Source organism: Rhinopithecus roxellana, chromosome 8 (genome assembly GCF_007565055.1).
Source record: "Rhinopithecus roxellana isolate Shanxi Qingling chromosome 8, ASM756505v1, whole genome shotgun sequence".
Classification (NCBI taxonomy): Eukaryota; Metazoa; Chordata; class Mammalia; order Primates; family Cercopithecidae; genus Rhinopithecus; species Rhinopithecus roxellana.
In genome coordinates, this window is record NC_044556.1 from 55481449 (window position 1) to 55504825 (window position 23377).

The 23377-nt window shown below is 46.0% G+C and overlaps 3 protein-coding genes across 11 annotated transcripts in view; 2 read left to right on the top strand and 1 right to left on the bottom strand.

The window, feature by feature from the left end:
* Positions 1-11618, top strand: DEDD (death effector domain containing). Of its 7 annotated transcripts, none has more exons than XM_010367109.2 (6): positions 1-320; positions 2018-2050; positions 8354-8742; positions 8934-9041; positions 9356-9502; positions 10060-11618. In XM_010367109.2, exons 3-6 carry the CDS (start codon positions 8418-8420, stop codon positions 10434-10436), a joined length of 957 nt encoding a protein of 318 aa, XP_010365411.1. In that variant the 5' UTR covers positions 1-320; positions 2018-2050; positions 8354-8417; the 3' UTR covers positions 10437-11618. The 7 variants fall into 7 exon arrangements, with proteins under 7 accessions (XP_010365411.1, XP_030791346.1, XP_030791347.1 ...); XM_030935487.1 differs by having other exon boundaries at positions 158-320; positions 8359-8742; XM_010367110.2 differs by lacking the exon at positions 1-320 and adding an exon at positions 379-480.
* NIT1 (nitrilase 1) lies at positions 11404-14514 on the bottom strand. Of its 3 annotated transcripts, XM_030935484.1 has the most exons (8): positions 14414-14444; positions 14051-14145; positions 13713-13808; positions 13206-13460; positions 12982-13085; positions 12635-12768; positions 12355-12480; positions 11404-12085 (listed from the first exon to the last, which is right to left on the bottom strand). In XM_030935484.1, the coding sequence occupies exons 2-8, from the start codon at positions 14101-14103 to the stop codon at positions 11819-11821; spliced, it is 1035 nt and encodes a 344-aa protein (XP_030791344.1). In that variant the 5' UTR covers positions 14104-14145; positions 14414-14444; the 3' UTR covers positions 11404-11818. The 3 variants fall into 3 exon arrangements, with proteins under 3 accessions (XP_030791344.1, XP_010365418.1, XP_010365417.1); XM_010367116.2 differs by lacking the exon at positions 14051-14145 and having other exon boundaries at positions 14414-14514; XM_010367115.2 differs by having other exon boundaries at positions 14051-14507.
* Positions 14493-23377, top strand: part of PFDN2 (prefoldin subunit 2) — an 18111-nt gene continuing 9226 nt past the window's right edge. Inside the window, exon 1 of the mRNA XM_010367118.2 lies at positions 14493-14642. Coding sequence (XP_010365420.1) covers positions 14568-14642 — 75 coding nt within the window. The 5' untranslated portion in view covers positions 14493-14567. The remainder of the gene's footprint in view (positions 14643-23377) is intronic.

Consider the following 23377-nt stretch of genomic DNA (forward strand, 5'->3'; position numbering starts at 1 on the left):
AAGCAAGATGGCTGCCAATCCCTATCTCTCCTCCCGAAGTGAAGCTATCCACTCCCCGCTTAATGCCGTTGCCAGGCTGCCCTCACTTACTATGGCTACTGCGGCTCATGTCTCACTATGGCCTCGAAGCCGCCACTAACCGGCCGGGTTCCGGGAGGCGCCGTTCAGGATGCAGCCACCCCCGCCCGCCTCTCCCCTCCCCCACGCCCGCGGCGGCGGCGGCGGCGGCGGCGGCTGGAGCCCGGATGCGGCGCCGTGAGGCAGGCACGGGAGAGCGGCGCGGATGGATCCAATATGGCGGCGCCGAGCCTGAGCCGAGAGTGAGGCGGCGGGGCGGCCGGAGTGGGGAGAGGGAGTCGAGCGGGACGGGGCGGGGCCGGGCGGGGCCGCAAAGGGCTTGGGGAAGGAAAGTGGAGGGGGAGGCGGTGGCGACGTCCAGCCTGAGAACCTCAAGAGAGGGAGGTGACGGGACGCTGAGAGGTGGGGGAGGGGAGCTGCCGAGGGGGGCGTGCAGGGGAGATGGCAACTGCGGGAGAGGGCAGGGGTCGAGACGGAGGAGTGAGGGCATGGGGAGGGGCGTAAACAAGGGCTGAGACTGGGCCCAGCCAGGGGTATTAGAGTGGCCGAGGTGGGGAGTGGGGCTGCGATCCGCTCGTATTGAAGGGGGTAGGAGCGGGAGGGAGAGGCTGAGAGTGTGAAGGGGAAGGGGCCTGTGGCATGTGGTTGGAGGGAGGACTGGACTCTGATGAGGGGTGTTGCGAGGAGGTGGGGAAAGCTCAGAATTGGAGTTTAGACGATTCTGGGGGGCTTCTAAAGTGTTAAATTGGATGTGGGAGGGGGAAGGGCCTAGGGGAGAATTTGGGTGGAAAAGGAGAGAACGGAGGTTTGGGGAATGGAGAGAGTGTCGGTGGGAGGAGGTAATGGAGAAAGTGAGAGACTGGGAGGAAGAAAGTTTGGGAAGAAGGAGTGGAATGGGAGATAGGACAGTGGAGCTGCACGGGTGATAGAGGTTCGGGGGTTTCCCTTTCCCCGGTGGAAAGGAGGAGAGAACAGAGTTAAGCAGCATCAGTTGCAGCCAATTCGAATTGCCAGATCCTTAGCTTTTAAGAGGGTGGGAAGGGCAGAAGGGAATGGTCATGTGGGTTTGCAGAATTGGGGTTGGATGAAAATTCAACTGGGTTTATTTTCCAAAAGACTCCCTAGCTTACTGTTCCCTTGTTTTTCCTGCTTGGGAAAATGGGGAAGCCGGTGTCGTCCAAGTGTGGAGGAGCAAAGGACTTTTCTAGTTTTTAGCATTAGCAATACAAGAGTGGGGGAGCAGACATGGCTATATTGGAACTCTATATGCTAAGGTGGAGGCTCTGGAAGTCTGAGGAGGGAAAGACAAAAGATAGAGTGGCATCTAGATAGGCTAATTAAATAAGTGCTGTAGTTTCCAGACCCTTTTGCTGTTTAGGTCTAGAAGGGAGGGGGTAACATGGATACTGTATGTAGAAAAACTTTCCCTGGTGAAACAGATGTATGAGTGGATGCTGTGCCATTAGATATTTTGTTCTCATTGTGTGCTAGTTAAGGGAAAGGGCCAAAGGTAGAATTTTGAGGATAGTGCTGGTCTGTTGTAACCACTTGCCTCCCTGTTTTTTCTGAAGATGAAAGTTAACATTAATATTGTAACAAAATAGGAATAAGGAATTGTGGAGGAAGATGAGAAGGTGCCAGAGGGTAATTGGTTTTCCCAGAAGTTCTTAAATTTGGGAGCTTTCTTACCGCAAGCCATTGAGACTGGAAATTCTTGGAGTTGGTATTGTTTTTGTAAATTGACTAACAGAGAGTTAGGGAAGCCTGGAGACTTGTTGGGGGTGAGTTCTCTAAATGTCTTTAGGCTTGTCTGTGTACTTTTGCAGCGAGATTGTCTAATTCTATGGGCCTTTGAGGTTTCAGAGTAAAACTTGAAAATTAATTGTTTTCCCCTCCTTATTTGTTTTTGTTTTGCTGCTGGCTGTGAAACTTGTGCTAGGAAGAGACCTGGGAAATTAAGTTTCTTGCGGAGGTAAGTCTGGAACTTTTTTATTGTTTTCAAACAATGGAAGGGAATGGAAATCGCATGAGAGTTATTTTGAGGTTGGGTCCCTTAATGAGGAGGAGAATGCCAGGGAAAATGAGTTTTCATTCACCCATCTGAGTGCATGAGATCTGTTGTAATCACTGTCTTTAGTTAATTGGAGATAGGAGGGAAAAGAGAAGGAGATTTAGATGTCTTGGGACAATCCCCCAGCTTTGGTTTGTTATTGTCTAGTCTTCTTGGTCAGCTCTGAAACTTTTTTTTTTTATTAACATATGGAAGGCTGTATTCTAGTACATTGTCTACTAAATGTTGCCCTTGCAGGGTTGCTGGGACACCTTCCTTCCATGGGAAACTTTTCCTCTCACTTTCTCTTCTAGCTGTTGGGGGGTTCCTGGCATCTTTATTTTGAAAACATACTATGTAATTTTGACTTCCAGGTATTTGATTACATTTCCTAGTCCCACGAGCAAGAATGTACTCTTAACCATCTTTAAGATTTTCTATGTAGTTTTCAAGTTTCAAGACACCACTTCTGCATGACTTTTCTTTTGAGGACTTCTGAGAAAGTCAGATATCTCTAATTCTCCTATGAAATTACAAATATCATCCCTGTTCAGAAAAGATGACTGTCGTTTTCATTTCAAGACAGCACTCTTTATTTCTTTCACGTGGCTTTCCCCTAAGGGCTTCTGAGAGAGCCAAGTACCTCAAAAACTACAGCTATTCCTGGTTGGGATGAGACCAGACTTTGCTTGGAAGTAGAAACATAGTAGAGAAGGACCAATCAGGAGAAAATCCTGAAGATACCTATAGACTGTCTGTTGGCCCTTGGCTGACTTGGACTTCTCTAAAGAAAAAAGTAAAACTCCAGGAAATACAGCAATTCCTCAGAATCAATTATTCTTAGAAACTGTAGGGGAGAATTCAGTGTTACTGTCTCACATAGAGCCAGACCAGTCAGTGGGATCAGGACTTTTGTGTGCTGGAGTTTTGTCTTTTGGTATTTGGCAGTGTTTCAGATACCAAGACTTGAGTTCTCATCTTCTGTTCAGAGGGCTACATTCTCCTCACCATTCTGATACCTGTCATCTAGGATCTCTGTATGTTTTAAGTTGAGCTCCCTTGCTTCACTGCCACAGAAATCTGAGTATATTTTGGTTTTAGAAGAAATTGGTCATGTTTTCTTTTCTAATTTTACTAATCAGCTGAACTTTCATCACATTTTTTTTCTTTTTTTTTTTTGAGGCAAGGTCTCACTGTGTACCCCAGGCTGGAGTGCAGTGGTGCGATTAGAGTAGCTGGGACCACAGGTATGTCCCACCATGCCCAGCAAATTTTTGTTTATTGTTTGTAGAGATGGGGTTGTGCCATGTTGCTCAGGCTGGTCTCGAACTCCTGGGCTCAAGCAGTCCTGCCTTGGTCTCCCAAAGTGTTGGGATTACAAGTGTGAGCCACCGTGCCAGGCCTCATCACATTCTTTTAATGTTAAAGTTAGATAGATTCTTGGAACCCTTATCTGGGTTGCATTAAGTGAAGAGGGCTGCCTCTTAACCTGCATGACAGTATCCTCATATTTCTCCCAAGGACATGGCCTTGAGGAACTTACATATTTCTATGTTTTGCTTCATTGAATAAGCAATATAAGTCTGATTAGTGACCTAACAAGGAGAGTCTGCTACTCATCCAGTTTCAAGACTTTAAAGATGGCCCTGAGGCTTACGAGCAGGATCCTTTGTGTCTGTCTTGCAGAGGATTACATTTCTAATATCCCCACAGAACTCCAGATTGAACTAGGTCAAAGTAGACCTCCTGGGATGGGGCAGAAGTGGGTGTAGAACTACCACCTGTTCTTCAGCTGAATGGCAACAGCAGGAGGTTGACAGAGGACCCAAGGTTGGAATGGCATGAAACACCTTAGTGCAGTTGGACTTGGGAGTTAAATGAATGTGTATGTCCGATAGGCTTTTATTTTCTTCCGGAATGTTGTTTGATGGGTTTGGATTGGAGGGACCAAATGGCTTTTTCTAGATCTAGTGTGGAAAGTGACATGCATTCTTTTGACCCTTCATCATGCTCCACCTAGAATAGGGTTTCTCATCCTCGGCATTATTGACATTTTGTGCTGGATGATTCTTTGTTGTGGCAGACTGTTTTGTGCATTATAGGATGTTTCTTTTTTCTTTTGAGACAGGATCTGTCTCTGTCACCTGGGCTGGAGTGTAGTGGCGCTATCACATCCCACTGCAGCTTTGACCTCCCAGGCTCAAGCGATTCTCCTACCTTAGCCTCCCAAGTAGCTGGGATCACAGGTGCATGCCACCACGCCTGGCTAATTTTTTATTTTTTGTAGAGATGGGGTTTCACCATGTTGTCCAAGCTGATCTCAAACTCCTGGGCTCAAGTGTTCCTCCCCGCTTGGCCTCTTAAAGTGCAGGGATTACAGACGTGAGCCACTGCACCTGTCCTATAGGATGGTTCTAAATATCCTGGCTTCTACTCATTATGTGCTGATTGCAGTCCCCTTCCCCACCAGGCAGGATAATCAGAAATGTCTCCAGACATTGCGACATATTCCCCAGGGGTCAAATTTGCCCCTGGTTGAGAACCACTGACCTAAAAGCTCTTATAATTCCTAGTACATTGATGATCTAGCCTGGGATCTGGGACTTAAAGGTGGCTAGTGTGTTTGTTTCCTCTCAAATGTAGGGAGTTAACTTCAAGGGATTGAAGCTTATAGAATTGCATCCATTGATGCGTAAATAGGACCACAGTGCTTTCCTGTATTTTGCCTCATTTTCCATTGTGAGAGTATGTGGGGACAGTGTTTCTTCATTTCCTCGGGTTTAAGCACACTTTAAATTTGGGAACTGTGGAGCAACTGGCTCTTCTGGTTGGTTTAATGTGAAACCTACCCATCTGCTTTATCTGAGATCCTCATAATCAACAGCTGGCCCAAGGGAACAGGTGGGATAGGGAACAAGGAGAAGTTACAGGAGCTCTGAGGAGGCTCAGTTTTCTCATGTTGCCTGCTACGAGCAAGAACTTATTTTCCTTTAGCACCTTCATTTGTACCCAGTGACAGCAACAGGTGAATCGAGAGGAAGAGACAAGGAATACCAGTCTATAGTTGGATAGCTATTTTCCATGCTTTGGGTGGGGCATCTGGGCTCTCAAAATTATATATGGATTACATTTCCTTTCTACATATCAGAACCCATGGTATAGGGTTAAGTGATCCCAGAGTGTACCTCCCCTTTTCTTAAGGGAATGAGTTTCTCTGTGCTTTCATTTTAGTTTCTCATCTGAGGAAGAGAGGACTAGTTCCTACTTACTCTTCAGCTTTCCAAGTCTCTATCATCTTTGTTTTTCCAAAGAAGCTTATTATTTTATTGTTTCTTAGTCTAGCCTCAGTTCCTTTTTGTATAAATGGACAGAGCAACCTGTCTTATTGTCGAGTAGTGTAGTGTGGTGTGGTGTGGTGTGGTATGGTGTGGGTAGTTCTGGACATTGCAGAGGAGGCTATGGCTAGTTAGAATATATGCATGGTAACTGAGTTACCTGTATCTCTGTTTTTAATGGGGTCCTCTCTTGGAATTTTGTGAGTTTGTTTCTGAATTGGAATTGCTGGAGGTGATCTCTTGGAGATTAAGTTCAGTTCAACAGTGGGTTGCTCCTACTATATTTGAGGCTCTGTCCATTACTAGTCACTAGGGATATAAAGATGAATATGACATAGTCCTTCTAGGAGTTGAGTAGGATCTAATGGGATAATAAATACACAAATAATTTTAGTACATGGTGATAAATGGTGTAAAAGAGATATGCATAGTGTTCAATAAGAGCACGGAAGAGGACTACTTACCTCAGCATGGGGGTGTAGAGAATGCATTTTGAAGATGGCATCTGAGCTGACTCTTAAAGAATTGAGTAGGAGTTAGCCATCTGAAAAAGAGTGATGGGGGTGTGGAAGGGAGAAGGGAGAGGGGCATTCAAGCAAAGAGAAGAAGGTATAGAGAAACAAATCGCATGATGTATGTGAGCTATAAACAAATTATAATGTTAGAGAATAAAAAGTGGATGTGGTGGGAGATGAGGTTGGTAAGGTAGGCCTGATCTTAGAAGGCTTGATGTGTGTGTAAAGAATTTGGAGTGTTCGGCCAGGTGTGGTGGCTCACGCCTGTAATCCCAGCACTTTGGGAGGCCGAGGCAGGCAGATCACAAGGTCAGGAGTTCGAGACCAGCCTGGCCAATATGGTGAAACCCCATCTCTACTAAAAATATAAAAATTAGCTGGGCGTGGTGGCGGGCGCCTGTAGTCCCAGCCACTTGGGAGGCTGAAGCAGGAGAATCGCTTGAACCCGGGAGGCGGAGGTTGCAATGAGCCAAGATTGTGCCACAGCACTCCAGCCTGGGCAGCAGAGCGACTCTGTCTCAAAAAAAAGAGAGTTTGGAGTGTTCTTATAGATAAGGAAGGGGCTATCAATGGGTCTGAAGCAGGAAAGTGACTTGGTCAGTTGTGGACTTTAGACAGCTTACTGAACTAGATGTGGCAGTGGATGGATTTAGGTAGGTTAAAATTGGTGTTGCAGAGAACTTTTAAAGTAACAGTAGTCCAGGTGAAAGATTATTGTAATCTGAACCATGGCAGTGGAGATGGAAAGGTAGGACAGATTTAAGAAATATCTAGAAGTAGCATTAACAGGAATTTAGGATTGATTGTGTGATTGGAGATTGTGACCAGAGAATGGACAGTATTGGATGGTACTGTCTGGTGGAGCAGTAAGTATGAGTGACTTGAGTGGAGTGAAAGTTGTTGAATTTGAGAAATGATTAATGACTGTGTCATTGTTATTAACCATAGCCCATAATGATGGAGGAACTTTGTGAATCAAGTGCCAAACTATATAATGAATGTGGGGCTGTGATTGGTCATTGATAGGGGATTGGTAAATGACATCCATGAGAAAAGCTTAGAAGTTGGTATTGCCAAGGCCAGGTACAGTGGCTCACGCCTGTAATCCCAGCACTTTGGGAGGCCAAGGCGGGCGGATGACCTGAGGTCAGGAGTTCAAGACAAGCCTGGCCATCATGGTAAAACCCCGTGTCTACTGAAAATACAAAAATTAGCAAGACAGGGTGGCGCTTGCCTGTAATCCCAGCTATTTGGGAGGCCGAGGCACGAGAATCGCTTGAACCCGGGAGGCAGAGGTTGCAGTGAGCCGAGATTGCGCCACTGCACACCAGCCTGGGTGACACAGTGAGACTCCATCTCAAAAAAAAAAAAAAAGTTGGTATTGCCAAATAGTGCGAAGATCAAGGGAGTACAAATGGCACAGAATTACAAGAATGCTTATTGTAGAAACGTAATAAATGTTATTTTAAATCCATGAGTTTTGGTAAATATTGATAAACTTTCTGAGCAGTTATCGTTTCTGAATGTGGTTGGATTGTAGGAAAAATGTGGAGGGATGATTCTGGGCTGCAAAGGCCAAGGATGCTTGTATCTTTGAAATCTGTTTCACAACCATTTATGTAAGGGTTACCAAGTGATTCTGCATGTATTTTCTCATTGGATTCTTAACAACTCTGAGGTATAGATTCATTCATCCCTGTTTACAGATGACAGCACTGAGCATTTGGAGTTAAGTGAGTTGCTTACGGTCACACAGCTACACAGCTTTTCAGTGAGAACAGTCAGAATTTAAACTAGTTCTTCTTTTTTGAGATGGGGGTCTCACTCTGTCACCCAGGCTACAGTGCAGGATTATAGCTCACTGCAGCCTTGAACTCCTGGCCTCAAATGATCCTCCTGCCTCAGCCTCCTGAGTAGCTGGGGCTACAGGCATGTACCACCAAGCCCAGCTAATCTTTTCTTTTTTGTAGAAACAGGGGTCTCCATATGTTGCCCAGGCTGATCTTGAACTCCTGGCCTCAAGCCTTCCTCCCACTTCAGCCTCCTGTGCAGCTGGGACTACAAGCATGTACCACCAAGCCCAGCTAATTTTTTCTTTTTTGTAGAAGCAGGAGTCTCCATATGTTGCCCAGGCTGGTCTTGAATGCTTGGGCTCAAGTGATCCTTCTGCCTTGGCCTCCCAAAATGCTGGGATTACAGGTGTGAGCCCCTGTGCCCGGCCAGTGTTTATTTATAAACAAACACTTTAAAAAATGTAATAAACATGTATAAAGCACTATACTGTGCCAGGCATTATTAGCGACTGGGAATATGGGAATGCCTAAGACTAGTTCCTGCCCTTGAGTGTCTCATCGGTTCTTTCACTGCCCTTTCAGTACAGTGTGGATTGCAGCTGCTGAGCAGGGATTCTGGAAAGCATTGCGTACCTGAGCCCCCAGCATGGCGGGCCTAAAGCGGCAGGCAAGCCAGGTGTGGCCAGAAGAGCATGGTGAGCAGGAACATGGGCTGTACAGCCTGCACCGCATGTTTGACATCGTGGGCACTCATCTGACACACAGAGATGTGCGCGTGCTTTCTTTCCTCTTTGTTGATGTCATTGATGACCACGAGCGTGGACTCATCCGAAATGGACGTGACTTCTTACTGGCACTGGAGCGCCAGGGCCGCTGTGATGAAAGTAACTTTCGCCAGGTGCTGCAGCTGCTGCGCATCATCACTCGCCACGACCTGCTGCCCTATGTCACCCTCAAGAGAAGACGGGCTGGTGAGGATGTATTAGGGGCTGGAATCAGGGAAGAGTTGTGGGAGGCCAGGAAGGAGCAGCATAGGCATCCAAAGGGGAGGACACACTGACCCTGGGGAGTACTTAGAGTAAGTTGTGAGGCCCATTGGGGGTTTGGACTGACAGAAGGGAAGGGTATATATTTTCCTGAATGATTACTTCTCCTCCTACAGTGTGCCCTGATCTTGTAGACAAATATCTGGAGGAGACATCAATTCGCTATGTGACCCCCAGAGCCCTCAGTGATCCAGAACCAAGGCCTCCCCAGCCCCCTAAAACAGGTGAGAAGACATTAACTCCCCTTACTTTCCATCATCAAGTAAAAGGACACTGATCCCATCACATTCTGGGCTTTGCCAGCTTAAATGAAAGGATGCTGTGCCCCACATCTTGCCCCATAAAAAAAAAAAAAAATCAGGTGAGGTGTTGACGTTTCTCCTAGGTCCTGTATTTGCTCTCACATTATGTCTTTTCAAGTCACATTATTTCCACTGCTTTTAGTGCTAAGTCTAAATGATTCCTTCCTCATTCCAAGAGAAGTGTTTGAATTTCTGCCTTTACCCTACTGTTTTCTTCCCTTTTACTTTCTGGTCAGTGCCTCCCCACTATCCTGTGGTGTGCTGCCCCACTTCGGGTCCTCAGATGTGTAGCAAGCGGCCAGCCCGAGGGAGAGCCACACTTGGGAGCCAGCGAAAACGCCGGAAGTCAGTGACACCAGATCCCAAGGAAAAGCAGACATGTGGTGAGGAAGTTCAAGGGTTCCAGAGGTGGAGCAGACTTGAAGCAGAATATAAAGAACTGCTGGGACACTAGGCAGTTTATGCTATTCAGTGTGAGATTCACTTTGATTGCCATTGCAAAGTGAGGCTGAATGGTTTGGTATCTGGTGGAAGAACTGCTCTTTGTGACTATGGCAGGGTACATTTCAACTCTTCTTAGTTAATACTACATCACAGGGATATTGTTATGACATCCTTATTGTAGGATGAACCAAGTCAAGATAGAGTATTAAAATGAACTTCTGTGCCTGGTAATTAGGAAACTATCTCCTATAAGCAAGTTGCTACCTGTGGGTAATGGGAACAGTGCTGACCTGGGCATGTCCAGTTTAAGGGAACCTCCTGCATTCAGGCAAGGGTTTCAGAGATACATAGAAATAGTCCTGGGGAAGAGGTAGAGAAGCTGTCAGGTGATATTCCCTACTTTTTTATTCTGCTATGCTTTTCAGTTTTCAAGCTTGGGTTGTAAACTCACCCCTCACTGTAACCTCTTCTGCTCTGTATCTTCTGTTTCCAACAGACATCAGACTGCGGGTTCGGGCTGAGTACTGCCAGCATGAGACTGCTCTGCAGGGCAACGTCTTCTCTAACAAGCAGGACCCACTTGAGCGCCAGTTTGAGCGCTTTAACCAGGCTAACACCATCCTCAAGTCCCGGGACCTGGGCTCCATCATCTGTGACATCAAGTTCTCTGAGCTCACCTACCTCGACGCATTTTGGCGCGACTACATCAATGGCTCTTTATTAGAGGCACTTAAAGGTGTCTTCATCACAGACTCCCTCAAGCAAGCTGTGGGCCATGAAGCCATCAAGCTGCTGGTAAATGTAGACGAGGAGGACTATGAGCTGGGCCGACAGAAACTCCTGAGGAACTTGATGCTGCAAGCATTGCCCTGACCTTTTCCCTGTTCTCACTTTGGGGACTGTTCCCATCACCCACCTCTGGAGCTTACACTGTTCTGGGGTTTGTTCTCTACCCTTCCAACCAATCACACCCCTGCCTTTTTTTTTTTTTTTTTTTTTTTTTTTTAAAGAAAAAGACGAAAGTGGAAGTGGTGTTCCCCACCCCTCCCTGCACCCATGTGCCTGGGCTTCCCCTTTGTTTCCCTTTTCCATTTACCCCCTAATGTGTGTCTCTACAGCTACCTTACCACTGAGCCGTAAGACAAATGTATAGGGAGAAGCGAAGTCTACAGCACATAGTCTTTGTAAGGGATTGATGTGAACACTGCTTTTGGGTGCACTAAGGAGTTATCAATACTTCTGGCTTTATGAGAGCTCTTAAATGTTGTCTAAAAAACCAAAGGGCTGTGAGTAAGGGAGCTGTGTGGAAGGTGGGACTCTGAAGTGTATTTTGAAAATTAATCACCACCCTCTTCCAAATTACAGAATTTTTTAAAAACAAAGAAGCTGTGACCCTTTCCACTCTCTCCTGGCCTCTGGTGCTGCTCCTCTCTGCCGCCTTTCCTCCATTCCGTGGCTTGAAACCTCTGCCTGATGTGGCTCCTTCCTTTTACCCATTTGTCAAACCCTCTTCAACGGAGGAACAGAGAAGAAGACTGGGTCAGCTGAGTCACGCCTCCCAATTGTGGTGGTATATGTGTACACACATAGACAGGGTGGATGGAGAAGAGGTTGCTGATTAAAATACACTCCCCCTATAAAGGGGAAGGGGGAGTGTGACACTTTCTTTCCATGTTCAAGTGAAAATAAATAATGTACCCTGCAGCCCTTTTCCCCTTTGCTTTCTTCTGGCTTGGGCAAAGGGCATCATAGGTGAAAGTGAAGTAATTCCTTTTTCCTTCCCCCTCCTCCATGCCTACGCCCACTCCCATGCTTGGGAGAATGGGGCTGGGACATGCACTGAGTGTTGCACTTTTATTTATGTAGGGACGCATGTTGAATGAGCCAGGTCTAGAACTGGAGCTTAGTACAGCTGGTACAACACCAACTCCCCTTCTAGTTCCCAAAGGCGATGTCCAGACACAGTCTTTATGATTATTATATTTTTCAATGCCAGTGCTGCTCAGCCCTCAGCAGAACTTCAGTTTTCATGAAATAAACAATGACTGTATAAAATGCCACCTTTCTGAAACTGCAATCTGACCTCAGGTGAAAGTTTCTTTCCTAAGAAGTGAAGCTTGTGTTCCATCAAGAGAGTCAAGGTTCTCCAAGTGAGGGGAGCTGTGCCTGGGTCCTGCCTCCAAGTCACATGAGCACCAGCTCACATTGGCGGGGTGGGGGCTGGTGGGGGTGGGTCTGAACTCACAGAAGTTGTCTTAAGACAGTGGGTGACCCAGATTGCCGTAGAGGTCAGACCTGCGGTGCTGGAACACAGGCAGGTGTTGACGCAACTGTCGCAGATAGCTGAGGTCTATTCGGGCAAGGCAGAGGCCTGGCCCCTCAGAGCAGCGGGCCACCACTGTTCCCCAGGGGTCTACCACCATGCTGTGGCCATAACTTGCTCTCTTCTCGTGGTGGCGTCCACACTGTGCCGCTGCCACGACATAGCACTGGGTTTCAATAGCACGGGCCCGCAGCAACACCTGGGGATGAGATGTGTGTTCACGTAAGTACATGTAGCAAATAGTGAGGAAGTGACAGTTGAGGGACATTACAGACCAATCTACCACTTGTGACTATTCTGATAATTGCCTGGGAATGATTTACTATTTTAACTATTCTGTAACATGAGAATTATCTGGGGAATGAGTTTTCCCACTAGGTGGAAAGGGGAAGGAATTTAACTGGTAGGGCCAAGCAGGGAGGATGAGGTTAAATAAGGCCCTTATGTTTCAAAAAGGTGTCGTCTTACCTCCCAGTGGGCTGGGCCTGTAACCGATCCAAAAGCTGAAGGATAGGTAAGTATCTCTGCTCCTGCTTGAGCCAATGCCAGAGAGAGTTCAGGGAACCGCATGTCATAGCAGACAGCTAGACCAACCTGGAATGAAAAACTGCCTACTTAGTAGTCTTCCTGCTCTGTTTGTCACAGCAGCTAATCATACTTCCATTACCCCCTTTCTTAGGGCTTTCTATCCTCTACTGCTAGTTCAGAGTATTCCTGTTCCCCTCCCTCATTCTTTCACAACTCCCACCTTGCCTGCTGGTGTGCTGACAGGTGACTCAAGACTGGGCCCAGGCATGGTAGAATTGCTTTCACACATAGGCCCCTGCCCTGGAATCTCTACGTCACACAGATGTGTCTTCCTGTAAGTGGCCACTACTGCCCCTACAGTAAGAAAGAAGGAATATTCAGTGCTGGTGTTCTAGAAACCTTGCTTACTCCTCCCAAGGAGGAGATAGTTTATAGGCTAGGAACTGAAGTAGGAACACCCCTAAATCCTTGGGTCAAGGAAATAAGAGTTGAGAAACAATTCTGGAGAATCTAAGTTTAGGTAGAAGAGCATGGGAAGAGGCAGGCTAAAGGGTTATAAAGTCTCACCTTTGCTGTTCAGCAGCACATGACAATTGTAGATTTTCTGAGTCTGCTCCCAGTCTTGGCCACGCTCATGGAAACCACCCAAGGACAGCCAGAGTCCACATTCCCTGGGGGGAAGGGACACTGACAACTCTTTACTGACTTCTCAAGGCTCTACCCTTATATCTGGCAATCCAGGGACACTGTCCAACTAAGATTCTACCTCTCCCTGGCTCTTTCCCTGATACCTGGCAAGCCGGGTGTATTCTTCCAAAAGTCTCCCACCCAGTGGTTCAGACAGGCGTAGCGTCTCTGCAGGGTCCCGTGCAATGAAGTCAAATGCTTCAGGCAGGAAAGCCAGGCAGGCACCCAGTCTGGCAGCCTCTCGAACCAGCTCAGCACATGTTTTAAAGTTCTGTTGCTTGTCTGGCGTCGATGTTACCTGGCACACAGCCACCAAGGGCAGTTCGCAGGAGGAAGAGGAGACAGCCATGGCTCTGGGCCTGTAAATAGCATAGACAGGATTCTCAGATTTCATAACACGGGGAAACAAATTTAATGCTAAGGGGTTCAAGTGCAGAGGCAGGAAAGCTGGACTTCCTTTTGATTATGCTCTTACAGGTCACGTTGACCCAGGGCTAGTAGGGCTCACCAATCAAATGTGTGGATAGTTGACACTCCTGTGTCTCCCACTATCCATTTAACAAACTGAGCATCTAAGTGCCAGCTACTGAGGACACAACAAAACGTGTTACCTGGGCTGAGCACAAGGTACTGAAGGTCGAGGTATCCGGAGTCCGGGACACAGAAGGGACAGGAATCTGTGAGGAGGCCTGGTGATGAAGCCCAGCCTGAAGAAGGTGAGAAATGAGAACACCAACCCCTGCCTCAAGCAATAAATTTCCAGGATTCTCTGACTTCTCTCTTTATACTGTGAGCCTGAATCAGGGCCCTGCCAGTAAAACCCTTCTAATCTTCAAAACGCTCTTTACTGTATAAGAAATTATGTGCTAAGGGACAAGATCATACAGTGGGAAGATGGAGGAAGGGGCTCTGCTCGCCGCCTGAATAGTTCAATTTCCAATGATCTCACATTAAACTGAAGCCCCTTTCCTTTGACAAACGTTTCCGCAGTCCAAAAGTCATCTCCGGGAACGATCCTTGGTTTTCCCAAGACTCTCTTCTTGACTGTGCATTTGTGCAGTTTTACTGACTCGAAGCTTATTTCCCCTTTCCCCAGAATCTCTCAGGGGAAAGTTCGCCCTCCCTCGTGTCCAACCCCTCCATGGTGGGCAAGGCGCAAAGGAACCCAAGCCCCAAGCCGCGCCCCGCCCTCCACCCTCCCGCCTCCCGCTCCAGTTTGCCCATCCCTCCCCGCCATGGGCAGCATCTCTGTTGCACAAGTTAAAGCACCGCAGGTGGGATTCACTGCGGTCGACGGGAGAGTAGGTCCTACATGAAGATATGGCCAAAACCATTCGCAGGATCGGATCCGGAGGACGGCCTGCAGCCAGAAGCGCCGCGGCGAGTGGGCGGTAACTCGCAAGCCGGACGTGACGCAAGGCGGGGGGGCTGAGCTGCGCCAGCCGGAAACCCAGCAGGCGGCGAAGATGGCGGAGAACAGTGGTCGCGCCGGCAAGAGCAGCGGGAGCGGCGCGGGGAAGGGGGCGGTGTCCGCAGAGCAGGTGAGGAGTGGCTAACGCGAAGGAGGGTGTCCACCTGCGTCTGGAATACTGGCGAGAAGGGGGCGCCTGTGGCTTGTGCAGGCCTTTACTCCAGTAGCACATGTGCGTGGCACCTAGAGAGGGAAGGGTCCCCGGAAAAGCTAGCCGAACCCCTTGGGAGAGGTAGACGGGTGGGTGGGTGAGAGCCACGCCTCCCTGGGGTGTTGGGTGAGCCTCAGGAAGGGGAAAGCCCTGACATGCAGGGTCTGGGAAGATGCACAGGTCTGAGGGAAGATGGTTTGCTGCTTTCTCTATCTCTCCTCAGCCCCTCCAGACAGGTTATGGCTGGGCAAGACAGCTCGAAACCAACCCCAGAGGATTAGTTAACAGGCTGGCTGTGTAGTCTGTTACGTGATCCTGAACCAACGTTGACAATCGCTGTCACGCTGCAGAGCCACGTGACTCTCATACTCGAACAGCCTAGTGTTCTATATACTATTTTGATTCGAGAGTTCATTACTAGATCGAATTTTTTTTTTTTTTTTTTTCTGATACGGAGTCTCGCTCTGTCGCCCAGGCTGGAGTGCAGTGCCGCAATCTCAGCTCACTGCAAGCTCAGCCTCCCGGGTTCCGGCCATTCTCGTGCCTCAGCCTCCCGAGTAGCTGGGACTACAGGCGCCCGCCACCTCGCCCGGCTAGTTTTTTGTATTTTTTAGTACAGACGGGGTTTCACTGTGTTAGCCATGATGGTCTCGATCTCCTGGCCTCGTGATCCGCCCGTCTCGGCCTCCCAAAGTGCTGGGATTACAGGCTTGAGCCACCGCGCCCGGCTTATCGAATTTCTTTAGAGACCAGAAATCCCTTTCTAATCGGAGTTTGCATTTTCCCCAGTGGCTAGCATCGAGAAGCGTTTGAAAACTTAATCAGAAAACCCTTTGTTCCTTGGGAACCCTGTTTTGGTAAGTGGAAAAATAGGAGTGGGAGGAAATCTACACAATAGAAATGAAAACAGGTAACAGCTGTTTTTTTATTATTATTATTTTTCGAGACGGAGCCTCGCTCTGTCGCCCAGGCTGGAGTGCATGCAGTGGTGCAATCTCGTCTCACTGCAAACTACGCCTCCCAGTTCAAGCTATTCTTATGCCTCAGCCTCCCGAGTAGCTGGGACTATAGGCGCGCGCCACCACACCCGGCGAATTTTTGTATTTTTAGTAGAGATGGGGTTTTACCATATTGGCCAGGCTGGTCTCCAACTCCTGACCTAGTGATCCGCCCACCTCGGCCTCCCAAAATACTGGGATTACAGAGGTGAGCCACTCGCTCCCAGCCTACAGCTGTCTTGATTATAGGTTAAGTTTTTGTTGAACAATGAATACAGGCAGATGTATCAGCATAAAGGATTTTTATTTTTTTTTGTTTTTTTTTTTTTTGTTTTTTTTTTTTGTTTGTTTGTTTTTTTTTTTTTTGAGACAGAGTCTCCCTCTGTCGCCTGGGCTGGAGTGCAGTGGCCGGTTCTCAGCTCACTGCAAGCTCCGCCTCCCGGGTTTATGCCATTCTCCTGCCTCAGCCTCCGAGTAGCTGGGACTACAGGCGCCCGCCACCTCGCCCGGCTAGTTTTTTGTATTTTTTAGTACAGACGGGGTTTCACTGTGTTAGCCATGATGGTCTCGATCTCCTGGCCTCGTGATCCGCCCGTCTCGGCCTCCCAAAGTGCTGGGATTACAGGCTTGAGCCACCGCGCCCGGCCTTTTTTTTGTTTTTTGAGACAGAGTCTCGCTCTGTCATCCAGACTGGAGTACAGTTGCAGAATGTCGGCTCACCACAGCCTCCACCTCCCGGGTTCAAGCAATTCTGCCTTAGCCTCCCGAGTATCTGGGATTACAGGCCTGCACCACCAGGCCCAGTTAATTTTTGTAGAGGCAGGATATCACCATGTTGCCCATGCTAGTCTCGAAGAGCATAGTCTGGTGGGATAAATAAGGAAGCAAAATGCTCATATGAGGTGGAAGATAAGTGTCCTAAGAGAAGTATAAAGTGCTATGGAATATAGTTTCTGACTTGGGGTGGGGGAAGGGAAGAGGAACCTAATATTTTTTAATACTTTTTTGTTGTTGAGACGGAGTCTCTGTTGCCCAGGCTGGAGTGCAGTGGCCTGATGTCGGCTCACTGCAGCCTCTGCCTCCCAGGTTCAAGCGATTCTCGTGCCTCAGCCTCCGGAGTAGCTGGGATTACAGGTGCACCACCACACCTGGCTAATCGTTGTATGTTTAGTAGAGATGGGGTTTCACCATGTTGGACAGGCTGATCTCGAACTCCTGACCTCAAGTGATCCGCCTGCCTTGGCCTCCCAGAGTGGTGGGATTACAGGCATGAGCCACAATACTTTTTTTTTTTAGAGACAGAGTTTCACTTCGTTGCTCAGGCTAAGTGCAGTGGTGTGATGATAGCCTGCTGCAGCCTCAAAATCCCTGAGTGATCAAGCCATCCTCCTGACTCAGCCTTCTGAGTAACTGGGACTATAGGAAGAAGCCATTTTGAATGGCTAATTAAAAAAAAATTTTTTTGATAGCGATGGGGGGGGTCTCACTTTGTTGGTCGGGCTGGTCTCGAACTCCTGGCGTCAGGTGATCCACCTACCTTGGTCTCCCAAAGTGTTGGGATTGCAGGTATGAGCCACCTTGTGTGGCTCCCCCTAATACTTTTTAAGGCTACCATGGGCCAAGCAGTCTGCTGGGTACAGCGATACAGATATAGTAGTTCCCCATTATTTGAGGGGAACATATTCCAAGACCCCAGTAGATGCCTGAAACCTGGAATAGTATTGAACTCTGTTTTTTCTCATACCTATGATAAAGTCTAATTTATATAATAGGTATAGTAACTAATAAAATAGAACAGTTATTACAATAAAGGTTACATGAATGTGGTCTCTCTTTTTCAAAATATTTTATTGTACTGTAGTCACCCTTCTTGTGATGATGTGAGATGATAAACTGCCTTCCTGATGAGGTAAGGTGAATGACAGCATTGTGATATAGCCTTAGGCCACTATTGATAAGTCAGAAGGAGAATCATCTGCTGTAGATGATCTTGGATCATTGAGCCATGACAATGTTGAGCAGGAGATGTTGATGACTAAAGGACAGGTAGCATATACAGCATGGATAGGCTGGGCAAAAGGATGATTCACATCCTGAGCAGGATGGCTCGAGATTTCATCACGCTATTCACAACAGTGTGCAGCTTAAAACTTATGAATTGTTGGCCAGGTGCTGTGGCTCAGGCCTGTAATCCCAGCACTTTGGGATGCCGAGGTGGGTGGATCATCTGAGGTCAGGAGTTCGAGACCAGCTTGGCCAACATGGCGAAACCCCATCGCTACTAAAAATACAAAAATTAGCTAGGTGTGGCGGGCACCTGTAATCCTAGCTACCCAAGAGGCTGAGGCAGGGAGAATCGCTTGAATCCGGGAGGCGGAGGTTACAGTGAGCGAAGATTGCGCCATTGCATTCCAGCCTGGGCAATAGAGTGAGACTCTGTCTCAAAAAACAAACTAAAAGTATGAATTGTTTATTTCTGGAATTTTCCATTTATTTTCAGACATAGGATAACTCTGGATAATGAGAGACTATTGTAAATGAAATAGACTTTGTCTTCAAATTGCTTTACTCACAGACTCATTTGAGAAAAGACAAACCAGACATTAAAGATTTATAGTGTGCTGCACAATCCCTTCATTATGGCAGCTAGAGGAGAGACCCCTAACTAATCACGAGGTTGTAGGATTATGGGGGTGGGGCTGGAAAAGGGAAGCTGTGGTATAGTAGGGTGGCTAAGAGCATTCTTATGCACTAGGGTCAGACCTAAGTTTGAATTTCATTTCTACTATTTACTATTTATATATGACCTCCCATGAGTTACATCTTGGCCTCCCCCATCTGTAGAAACATAACAGTACCTACCTTATCACTGAATTTAGAGTATTGGGCAAGACAATGCATGCAAAGTGTTTTGCACAGTGATTAGAATATAGTGTGTGTTTAGTAAATGCTAGTTGGCTTTTGTTTTCTAGAGGAGAAAATCCTTCAGCTCAATTCTGAAGGATGAGAAGTTAGTCAAGCAAAGAAGGAAGTGGAAGATTTTCTAGGTAGAGGGAATAATGTGTTCCAAAACACTAAGGCCTGAAACTGCCTGGCATGTTTGGGATGCAGGTGGGACTTAATGTTTGAGATGGATTACAGAACTTGAATATGGAGAAAAGGGGATAAAAGAGGAATATAAGATGTCTCTCAGGTTTCTGTCTTTGGTGGATAATGGTGCCATAGGGAATGTAGGAAGACAGACAATTTGGAGGGAAATAAAAGTTTATTTTAGGATTTTTGAGTTTTGTTTTCTTGTGGGACAACCAGGTTAAACATTCAGTAGACACTTTGATTTTTAAATCTTGAGATACAGAAAGAAATCTGAGTTGGAGATACAGATTTGAGAATTGAGTTTATGGATGATAAAGCCATGGTTATGTATGAAAATGATCACTTTCCATAGTTTGTACAGAAAGAAAAAATAAGTAGAACAAGAGTAGAACCACTGTTTTAGGGGAGCTAAAGAGAAGCTCTTAGACTTCCCTCAGGAAACTGAGGAAGTGTGATAATTGAGTTTTGAGGCTGTTCCTTGATTAACATTCTCTTGCCTTTGTTTATTCTGGAGAGAACACTGGGTAAAACATTGCAAGATTTATCACTGCTGCAAATTTGAGCCACGTATGTCCCTTACAAACAAGATGGAAGAAAATAACACATTGTGTTAGACACTTAACTTGTTTTACCCTCTGTTGCTAATTGAGACAGAGTCTCATTCTTTTGCCCAGGCTGGAGTGCAGTGGTGTGATCACAGCTCACTGCAGCCTCAACCTCCCAAGGCTCAGGTGATTCTTCTACCTCAGCCTCCCAAGTTACTGGGACTACAGGCATGTGCTACCCTGCCCAGCTTATTTTTGTATTTCTTGTAGAGATGGAGTTTTGCCATGTTGCCCAGGTTGGTCTTGAACTCCTGGGCTCAAGCAGTCCACCTGCCTTGGCCTCCCAAAGTGCTAGGACTATAGGCATGAGCTGAGCCACTGCTCAGGCTTACCTTCTGTTATTTAATTGCTGCCATTTGAAGTAGGTTGTATTGTCCTCCATTTATAGGTGAGGACATTTTAATTTCAGAGGTTTTAGTTAACTTGCCCAAGGTCAGTAACTGGAAGAGCAGGATTTTTAAATGAGGGACTTAAGAATCAGGTAGACCTATTTTTTCCACTTATGCCATGATTGTATTAGAGATAATTAAGCAGAACCCTGAAGGAGTGGATGGATTTGAACAGGTAGCAGTGGAAATAGAAAGTAGGGAATATAAGAGGAGAGTAGTTGAGTAAGGTCTTTGAGTGCAGGGCAAAGAATTTGTGACCTTTTAACATAAGCAGTGAGGAAGTTGCAGAAGGATATATGTTATATTATTAATTGTTTAACTCTTACATAAAATAATACATTTATTGTTGGAACTGTAGAAAATACAGGAAAAAGTTCAAACCAGGAAATAAATTGCCCGTAATCCAACTATCCAGAGATAACTTTTCTTGCCATTTTGGAGTATATCCTTTGAGAGATTTTCCCCCCTCCTTTATCTTTTTATGTATATATGTGTGGATGGAAGGGGGGCGTTTTGTTTTGTTTTTTAACATATTTTATAAAATTAGGATTATACTACAGTATGTATTGGATTGTAATCTGTTTTTTAAGCCTAATAGTATATGTTGAACATTTTTCTATGTCATCTAAGTGTTAGGAAGATTAAATTAGCAGTGTGTACAGTAGATTTGGGGAGTCTAAAAATAGGATCATTTAGAAGACTATTGCAGTGTTCAGACAAGAAAGTAATGAACATCTGAACTAAGGTGATGTCAGTGAGCCTAAGAGAAATTGCTGAAGTAAGTGCAATACATTTGGCAGTTGATGGGATTATGGTATGTTCAAAAATGAACCTGGGTATGGTGGCAGGTGCCTGTAGTCCCAGCTAATCAGGAAGCTGAGACAGGAGGATCACTTGAGTCTGGGAGTTTGAAGCTATAGTGTGCTATAATCTTGCCTGTGAATAACCACTTTTCACCAGTCTGAGCAGCATAGGGAGACCCCATCTTTAAAAACAAAACAAAAGATGAAACTAGGGTTTCCTACCAGGTGGGCTAGAGTGATGTCAGTAGCAGAAGTAGAAGAGATAAGATCACTTCAGCTTTGAACAACATGAGTTTAAGATATCCATGGGACATTTAGGTGGAGATGATCTATAATAATAGCAGCTACTATTTATTGAAAACTTGTTATATGATAGATATTGTCCTAAGTTCTTGATGTAATTACTTAATCCTTACGACATTCTGTGAGGCAGATATTATCTGTTTTTTATTGGTGAAGAAACATCAGAAAAGAAGTAATTAATCCTTATGCATTCTGTGAGGCAGGTATTAATCTGTATTTTATTGGTGAAGAAACATTCAGAAAAGAAGGAACTTGTCATGGTCTGATGTTAAGCCATTTCTGTCAGGCACAATAAAGCTCCTTCCTCTAACTTGTAAATGTGGGACTAGAATTTCTGAAAAGGCCTGGTTTTGCAGGCAATTAGAATAAAGGCAATTACTGGAACTATAGAAGTAGCTAAGAATGCCACTTGAAATAGTATAGATTACCCTGATTTGATTATATGAATGTATCAAATTATCACATATACCATGAAAATATGAGAGTATGAATAAAAATAATTTCAAAAATAATATAAGGTAATGAAGAAGTGCTGTGAATAGAATCTTAGATCCTGTGGCCATTGTAGGAGTGAAAGAGGAAGAACTTTCAGAAAGGAGAAAGAAGGAGGCTTGAGATAGGAAGGAGAACTGAAGGGACCTGGAAACCAAAGGGGAGTCGAAGATCTACATTGTATCGGGCACTTGACCTATTATCTCAGTTAGTTCTCATTGTTACCCTGTAGCAGTGGTTCTCAACTGGCATGATCTTTTCCTAGGAGACATTTGGCAATGTCTGGAGACATTTTTGGTTGTCACAAGTAAAAGGGGTTGCTGCTGGCTTTTAGAGGGTATAGTCCAGGGATTAAACATCCTATAGTGCCTGAGACAGCCCTTATAGCAAAGAATGATTTGGCCTAACATGTCAGTAGTGACAATGTTGAGAAATCCTGCCCTGTGGTATATTAGGTCCATTTTATAAATGCGGAAACAAGGAAAGTAACTAGTCATATAGCAAGTAAATGGCAAAACTGGGATTTCAACCCAGGTCAGAATGGGAAGTTTGGGTTCTTTCCACTTTACTCTGTTGCTCCTTGGATCCCAGTACTTGGGGAGGCTGAGGCAGGAGGATCTCTTGAAGCCATGAGTTTGAAACCAGCTTTCAAACATAGTAAGGGGCAACATAGTAAGACCCCCATCTCGGACCGGGCGCAGTGGCTCACACCTGTAATCCCAGCACTTTGGGAGACTGAGGCAGGTGGATCACGAGGTCAGGAGATCGAGACCATCCTGGCTAACATGGTGAAACCCCGTCTCTACTGGGAAAAAAAAAAAAATTAGCCGGGTGTGTTCGTGTTGGCGAGCACCTGTAGTCCCAGCTACTCAGGAGGCTGAGGCAGGAGAATTGCTTGAACCCGGGAGGTGGAGGTTGCAGTGAGCCAATATCGTGCCACTGCACTCCAGCTTGGGCGACAGAGCGAGATTCCGTCTCAGGAAAAAACAAACAAACAAAAAAAAAACACACACACATCTCTACAAAAATTAATAAATAAAAATTTCATTAAGAGAAGGGATGAGTACTATTATTTGATGGAGTAATAAGGTCAAAAAGTTTTCTTTGACAGAGAGTTGAGTATGTTCTCCAGAAAAGGGGGCACTGAACTGAAAAGAAGGTAATTAGTGGAGCAGTATCCCAGATCATGCTTTTCCAGGTTCATCCAATCATAATTCTCTACCTCTTCTATTCCATTGAAACCAGTAAGAGTAAATGTCATGTAAGAAGACCCAAGGACATTTTGGAGAGAAAGGTAATGATTATAGATTTTTTCCTAAAATTATTAAAACTATATGGTAAACAAAAAAGAAAACAGGAATATAAATTTGCTTTTATAAGAAATTAATATTTGACAAGCCAGGAATAATACATTAACAGAGATAGATTTTTAGAATTAGACAAACCTGGATACAGGTATGATTTCTGCAGTTCACTAGGTTATTTTATTTTTTATTTTTTGAGACGGAACCTTGCTGTTTCACCCAGGCTGGAGTGCAGTGGTGTGATGTAGGCTCACTGCAACCCCCGCCTCCCAGGTTCAAGCAGTTATTTTGCCTCAGCCTCCCGAGTAGCTGGGACTACAGGCATAAGCTACCACGCCCGCCTAATTTTTTGTATTTTTAGTAAAGATGGGGTTTCACCATGTTGGCCAGGCTGGTCTCAAACTCCTGAGCTCAAGTGATCTGCCTGCCTCAACCTCCCAAGGTGATGGGATTATAGGTGTGAGTTACTGTGCCCGTCCCACACTGTTTTGCTTTGTTTTGTGTTTGTGAGACACAGTCTTGTTCTGTCACTCAGGCTGGAGTGTAATGGCACAATTTGGGTTCACTATAACTTCCGCCTCCCAGGTTCAAGCGATTCTCCTGCCTCAGCCTCCCTAGTAACTGGGATTACAGGCTCCCCCCACCACGCTCAGCCAATTTTTGTATT